The following is a 7,671-nucleotide window of genomic DNA, read 5'->3' as shown; positions in this document are numbered from 1 at the left end:
TATCACAATCATTTTGCTTTTTTATTCAACTCATATAAAAAAAAATAAAAAATAAAAATAAAAAATAAATAAATCTGTATTTCTTATTCATCTAAATATTACAAATCACATTTGCTAAATAGAATTATGTGCAAAAGTTTGTACACCCTTTGGGACATTACAGGCAAAGGAATTACATTTCTAGCCACAAAACATTTGCTGTGTTTGAGATGTTTCTTTATGTACGATTAACATTTAAAATAAATGAGCATGTAGTATACTGTGATTTGGAGACTGCATTAGAAAGATCTTTTCCATCCTCTTGTTACAAAACAGACCATCAATGCCTTTTTTTTTTTTTACATCTTGGAATACATTTTTATGCATTTACTTTACAAGAGGTATATTATTCTCATAACCCAGCAGAATTATAGTGGTGCATCTGCACTCCAATATATTACACATTTTACCTATCAAATGAACAAGCAGTAGAAATTAGTTATTTTGAGATCATTTGCTTTCCTGGGGTAATGTTTTGACTGGTTTCTGAATCTCTGTCTCCATTCCTGGTAAACACATTCGTCTCCTGGCTGCTGTCTCGATGCTCTGCACAAGCTCCACATCCCGGGGATGAGTGATGAAACTCAGAACATGTCCGCCACTTGGGGAACCTGCCCTGCCTACACGGCCTGCTCGGTGGATGTAGTCTGTATGGGATTCTGGGAAGTCATAATTAATGACCAACCCCACTCTATGCGTGTCGAGTCCTCTGGAAGCAATATCGGTACAAACCAAAACATCTACATGGCCTTTCTGGAAGCTCTGAAAGATTCCTTCCCTCATCGAGGCAGGCATTTCTCCCTGAAGACGTACATGACGAAAGCCCATCTCTTCCAGTGTGTAACCAAGCCAGTTGACCGTGGCAGCCGAATTGCAGAACACCAAAACACCTTTCTGTTCAGGCTCTGCCTCCTTCAAGGCTTGGTGAAGCTCCAGAACCTTCTCAGTGCCTCTTACTTTTATGAAGGTCTGCTTGACATGTGGCATTAAATAATGCAACATCCGGCTCTTAACCGTCAGCAGGTTCCCCAGGTCAGTCATTTTACCCAGGAGCTCGCCAACCCCTCCAGGGAAAGTAGCGCCCACAACCACCAGCTGTGCTTTTCGAGGATGTCCAGTTATCTCTGAGGGGTTTGCAGCGACCTGGGTTTGCCGAAGGATCTTCTCGAGCATGTCTACAAAGCTGGAGTCAAACATTGTATCCGCCTCATCTATTACAATAAACCGCAGTGCACTCAAATCCAAAAAGCGTCTCCAGAGCGCCTTGAGCAAAGCGCCAGGTGTAGCAACCAGAACGTGAGGCTGACCATAGCTAAAAGCTGCTTTGATGCTCCCGACTCCTCTTCCTCCACCTACGACTTTAACCTTGAACCCAAACGGTTGGCTCATAGTCCTGGCCACTGAGGTCACCTGCTCAGCCAGCTCTCTCGAAGGCACGAGAACCACCGCTTGTGTCTTCTGTTCTGACCCGTACTCCATCTGAGGCATCTCCGCATGCAATTTTTGGATAATGGGCAGAAGATAGGCAAGCGTTTTCCCGCTGCCTGTCTCAGCAGCACACAGGATGTTGTGACCCCGGAGCAGTTTGGGTATGGTCTGCAACTGCACAATCGTAGGATGAATGATATTGTGAATTTGCAGTATCTCAACCAGCTCTGGGGAAAGACGGAGATGACTGAAGGTTCTTCTTTGTTCACTTCCATCCTGTTTATTCTCCTCTTTCAACTCAGGGAGGAACGGAGGAGCACTCTGGGTGCTGTTGATGATAAAGTAGTCCCCGAATGATTTGTTATTATTCCATCCCTTTGACGTGAGGACTGGCTCTTCAAACTTGCCCAGGGTGTAACTGACAGACTGATTCAGCGTGGGGTTTTTGCTCTTGATCAGAAGCCTACCAGCTTTTACAGTGCCCACCTGAGCAAGGGTTTTGCGTTTCACCTGCTTCACGCTGTCTAAGCGGTTCTGCAGGCGCCTCGGGACGCGGATTATCACCGGCTCAGACGTCGCCGACGATGTCCTGCGTCCACCAATACTACAGAATAAATCCTGCACACAAACCGCACCACGGCCAGAACCGGAAATGAAAGTATTTGGGCTGAACAGCTGCCTGGAAGCGAGCAAGCCAAAGCACGTGGACTTCACGCTGTGCATTCTGACAGGTCGTTCACACTAAATCGGCTAGCTAAGGAAGATTTAACGTGACATTTCAGAACACCAGCAAGCTAACACTCAACTATTCACTTGATCTCCAATGCGAGGCGAGTTCTCAGCGGTAAACAGCCATATTTATTCACCGCTCACCATCCACTCATCCACCAAACAGTATTCACATGAATCGGTAGAAAAAAAATCCAAATCCACACCTAGTGCCCTTCATTCTGCCCAAAAATGACATCACGTCGTAACCTATGAAGTGCACTTATATAGGGAGGAAGGAGACAGTTAGGATTTAACCGAGTTAACCACGAGTGCCGTCGCTGTTTAATGACGTAATACGTCCCTACAGACGGTCAGGGCATGGCGCGTATAAAAGACGCAGTTGACAGTTGAAAGGTTAATTATTATTATTATAAATTAACGCATATATCCTGAAATAAATAATTTAATATGTCTTAAGCTTATATCTTTATTAATATATAAATATGCTATCCTATTAAACACAGAATAATAATGATATTTTGTAATTATTTATTGATTACAGTTTTGTCTCATTTGCTTTGGAGCATTTATTTAATTGATATCAGAATAAGAAGTCCTTTTGTCATTGTTTACAAACAAGATCGTCAAAATGTTTAGTCATGTTGTCAGTATGACGGCGCACAGTTTCTTCTTGGTTGTTCATCCATTTTCAGAAATTGTAATTCTGTGTTTTGCTCTGTCTGTATAAGCACGCCAATTGAAGGTTCACGAGATTCACCTTTGACATATTTTAGAGAACAACTTGATTATTGGTTGATCTGATGCTGTTCACTCGCCTTCATTAGTGACATTCAAGACTCATCTGCCCAATTCATCAATTCAAGAAACATACCAAAGAAAAAGTTTAATAGAAATTTTACGTGACAGATTCTGACAACAGGTTTAAACATTTTGCATACAATGACATACAATAAACAGATGCAGAGATGTTTTGGGGGTTTAAACAATTCAGGTGAAATAAGTATATTATATTTTGATCAACACGACATAATCAACTGATAATGTAGGAAACAGCAGACAGTTGTACACAATTAATAAAATAAATGTACCAAAAGCATTCACAATTTGAACAAAGCAACAAGAAATGCTTTTATGATGTGCACAAGTGACTAAATAATGTGAAGGTTGAACAAGTAATTTCATTTTTGATCTAAGAAACACTAAAGCAACTGAGAAAAACGATATACAAATACAGTATAATGATACTTGTTCAATAGGTAATGGTCTAAGAGTACAGTCAGTCCAAACCCTCTGTTGGAAAGGTAATATAGTAAGAATATCATTGAAAGTTTTTTGTGCTAATTTATGTAGTTCTATAAAAGGTAGATCTTTATAGTTTTCTAGGGGAAAGTTCCTTGTACCACATAGGTGATAGAACAGAGAAGATTGTTGATGCATGCCTTCTTTAACTCTGAGAAATGGCAGGATGAGTTTAGCAGTAGAAGAGTATAAGTGGGAATACTGTACAGTGCATTGCAGAACATTTGAATGTGGGTCACATATGTGAACGCAGGTCATAACTGCATTTATTTCACTCATTCATCAGTTCAGCGTAGGAAGTTGTGAATTTTTGGGAGAAAACAGAAAAACCCAGAGAAGCACTGGTCACAGACTCTAAACCAGGCTCGCAATTAAACCTGAGACTGTGAGGTGACAATGTTGCGTTCTGCACCATCATGCCACTCATTTCACTAAGTGAATTTATAGATTAACATCAACAAATTGTCTAAAGTTCAGCTGCTCATTTGTGTTACCTGGCAATATGTTAAGCACTGACAAATTATGCAATTTATATTTGCAGTGACAGTATTTGCAATATTCACCCAAGAAACTCATCTGTTTTCTTTGCAGACACAGTAAAGAAGTTATTTTTTCATTTTAAAAGAAAGGCACAGCAGTATCCCAAATGTCCCATTAAATTAAATGAGTGTTTGTCTGAATATGTATAAAAAATGTTGTGTTGGTTACCAATTGGGGTAAACTAGACTCTAAAATGCATATATAAAATGTCTAATAGCTGCCTTGGGATGATAATACACAGATAACCTTGTGCTGGTCTTATGCATTGCCTCTTGTAATTTTTCACAGGAGTATTTGTGTATGCATGCTTCACTCCAATCTCAATTATGTAATAGTCTGGCCGTTATACATCATAGCAAGCAACAGGAGAAATGACTTTTATTCAGTCCAAAGATAATATTATAGCAAGTAAATTCACTTAACTATAATTTCTTAAATATTTAGGTGCTCTTCTAGATCCTTCTAGAAGCTGGACTGAATATACCAGCCTGATTTGAATCAAAATCCCAACATGTGTAAAAAAATTAAAATTAAAAAAAAAATTAAAAAAAAGAAGTGGCTCAGGGATTCACACAATGAGAAAGAAAAAAACTCACTTTCTTTTATAAATGATGAATTTTGTGCTGAGACAAGCAGGAGATTTTGCTTTGTTAGGGAAATAGGATATAATTCACTAATTTTTGTGTACAGAAAAAAAAAACTATCCATACAAAGTTTGCACATTTTCTACAATGTTGTTCAGAAATCTTTTATGCTCAACATCAAAAAAATGTCCTCGCTGTATACTCGGAATTTGAAGTCTGATGTAATGACATGGACATTTTTTTTTTAAAGTGCTATTCTGAACAGCAGCTCTGCTAGATTGGAAAGAAATGAAAAGAAATTATCGCTCCATGATCCACTCAGTGATAATTATCTCTTTTGGTGACAATGTTCATTTTATAAAATTACAGTTTGCCTTTTTAATCTAGTTCCTTCAGTAAGTCTACTACGGTATACTGATTACATTAGGAAGTGGTTAAGGAGCTGCAGCTCAGGAAACCTTATTTTCTACAGTACATGAAAATGTTTCACTCTTTACAAGGGATCTGATGTCTGATGAAATCACACCAAGGTCTGGTTTGGAGAAAGGAACAGTGAAGTAATGTGAAAAGAGAGTAAAATATTAATGAATTATTAGTAAGAAGATAAAACTTTACATCATATTCTGTGTGTGTGTGTGTGTGTGTGTGTGTGTGTGTGTGTGTGTGTGTGTTACATATACAGGCTATATACCTTTTTCCTGCAGTATTATTAGTTTCTGAAAATCTTTAAGTACTCATTCAAATGAAACAGCAGACAATATGAGTCAAAAAAGTTAATTATTTTGTATTAGAGTCTATTTCTTTAAGCTCAAACATTTAAGTCATATGTTAATTTTTTGCACTGGGTTGCAGTCTGCATTGTATTGCACTGTAGAACTGCTGGTTGCTCTGGTGATCACGCTATTTTCATGTTTTCATGCTATTTTCATGTTGACCTAAATATATTATAATAGTTTTCACATCAATAGTTTTAACCCCCAAAACATTTAGGCTTTGACTCATTATTCATTATTCATAAGTCATTGATAGCAAAATGGTTAAAAGAACATCATTACAGTACAGTAAAAAGGTGAAATCTGTCCTGTTTCTTGCAATCAATATAAATACATTTGTGCTGTTGAAATTCATAGATGTCATACAGAAGAAATAAAACTTTGTGCAATTTAAATTGCTGTATATCATATCAAGAAATACTGAAACCGTGCGCCGTCATACTGACAACATAACTAAACATTTTGATCTTGTTTGTGAACAAAAACAAAAGGAATTGTCATTCTGATGGCAATGATATGCTCATTGACACAAATACTTGATGAACTAAGACAATCATATGTCCTTTACTTAAGTTTGTATGTGAGTGGGAGGCATATTAACTATACTTATGGCAGAAAAATCTTCTCTGATGCTATGATAAATTTCAATCACGCCTGAGAGTTCGGATGGATTTAATGCTTTAGAGGAATAGCAAGGCTTCAGATTGCTTGGACTAAATAAGCAGGGGAAATGGAATAGTCTGCGTGATATATCTGCATCTAATTCATTCCCCTTTAACACTGGAGCCAAGAGCTTATAGAAAAATAAAAGTGATGGTTAAGATTGCTATTATGGAATAGGGATAGGAAGTTTAAAAGTAAAGCCTTAAAGTGAGTATTAATCCCAATTTAGCAAGTACCCTCTCTAAAATTGTTTTCCAATCATCACTGCAAACTAGTGTGGGAGATGAATGAGAACTGGAAATCAAAAGTATTTTGCAACTGACAACATAATCGTCCGAAACTGTTCTGGAAAATACACATTCATCTGAAAATTATTTACGTCATAATTTTTCCTTTTGTGTGCTGGTTGTTTGTTTTAGCTCCAAATTTGTAATTGTTTGTTAAATTTAAATAAAAAATGTAATCACTGAAATGAATTCAAATTAAATCAGTATGTCACTGTACTTGTGAGCTGTGCATCAAAAGACATTACGTTGCTTTAGTTCAAGATTAATAAAACTGTGAAAGATTTATTTATTGTAAAGAATTTTTTTTGCTCCACTGTATTTTAATTGACAATTACTGTTACCACTTACATTTTGCAACACAGCTTTATCTGCTGTGGCTTTTTTATTCTGCAGAAGAGGCGATGTTGTGTTGATCTTAGTTTATACAGTATTGGGGTGTACAATTTGATTTGTATTTTAGGAAATTAAACTGTTTTTCTCTTTTCACTAACATTTCTTGGTGTTGTAGACTAGTGCTGTGAATCTGTGAATTTACATTTAATATAAGTAAAATACAAAAGTACTATTAAAATTAGATTTTTTCTAAAATCATATTGGAATTGGTGACTTTTAACTTTTTTGCAGTATGATTTTCAGGTACTCTTTACTCCTCTGCAAAATATTAAACAATATTTTTTATGTTGTAGCATTACAATTTCTTTTCAATTAAACCAAGAGACCAGTAGATGTTGACTTGGTTTGCCAGGACTGAAGTGGAAGATCTTGAGTGTCCTGCAAAAACCCCTGACCTCAAACCCACTAAACACCTTTGAGTGCCATATAGTATATAATAACGGAATAAACTTGGATTGACTGTAATCAATTTGTATCAAATTCAATTAAACAGGAATTAGATGAGGTAATTTCCCTGACACTTACTGTTCACACAGGATTCACCCGATGGCCTTTTAGTTCAGTTTCAGCAGACTACTCTTTCAGTAATGGAACTCCCCAAGTTAGTGCCCAGTTCTTTTGATCAAATTATTAATCTCTTTGAAATAGTTAAATATGGGAATTGGGAAATAGTCTTTGGTATGGGATTTAAAATGATCAGTATATGTCGATTTGTTGGTGTTATCAGGCTATCAACCATTTTAGTAGTCTTTATATAAATAGTTTTTTTGGTTTGGTGAATGTAAGACCACATTTAAAAAATCAATTAATAAAAATATATATATATTTTTTTTAAGTGCTCTTAAGGTCAAATGTATATGAGGTGGTATCAAAAAGCTTTGAGACTAGCTTTGTTTACAAGTATGTACTTTGTTTATCTACATTTACACACCA

The 7,671-nt window shown here is 36.6% G+C and overlaps 1 protein-coding gene across 1 annotated transcript; it reads right to left on the bottom strand.

Annotated features, from left to right (window-relative positions):
- Positions 1–2,562, bottom strand: ddx28 (DEAD (Asp-Glu-Ala-Asp) box polypeptide 28). The gene has a single exon (XM_083549781.1). It carries the CDS (start codon positions 2,188–2,190, stop codon positions 490–492), a length of 1,701 nt encoding a protein of 566 aa, XP_083405907.1. The 5' UTR covers positions 2,191–2,562; the 3' UTR covers positions 1–489.
- Positions 2,563–7,671: the final 5,109 nt, after the last annotated feature.

Source organism: Silurus aristotelis, assembly GCF_946808225.1.
Source record: "Silurus aristotelis genome assembly, chromosome: 9".
NCBI lineage: Eukaryota > Metazoa > Chordata > Actinopteri > Siluriformes > Siluridae > Silurus > Silurus aristotelis.
This window is presented reverse-complemented; position numbering and strand designations above follow the sequence as displayed.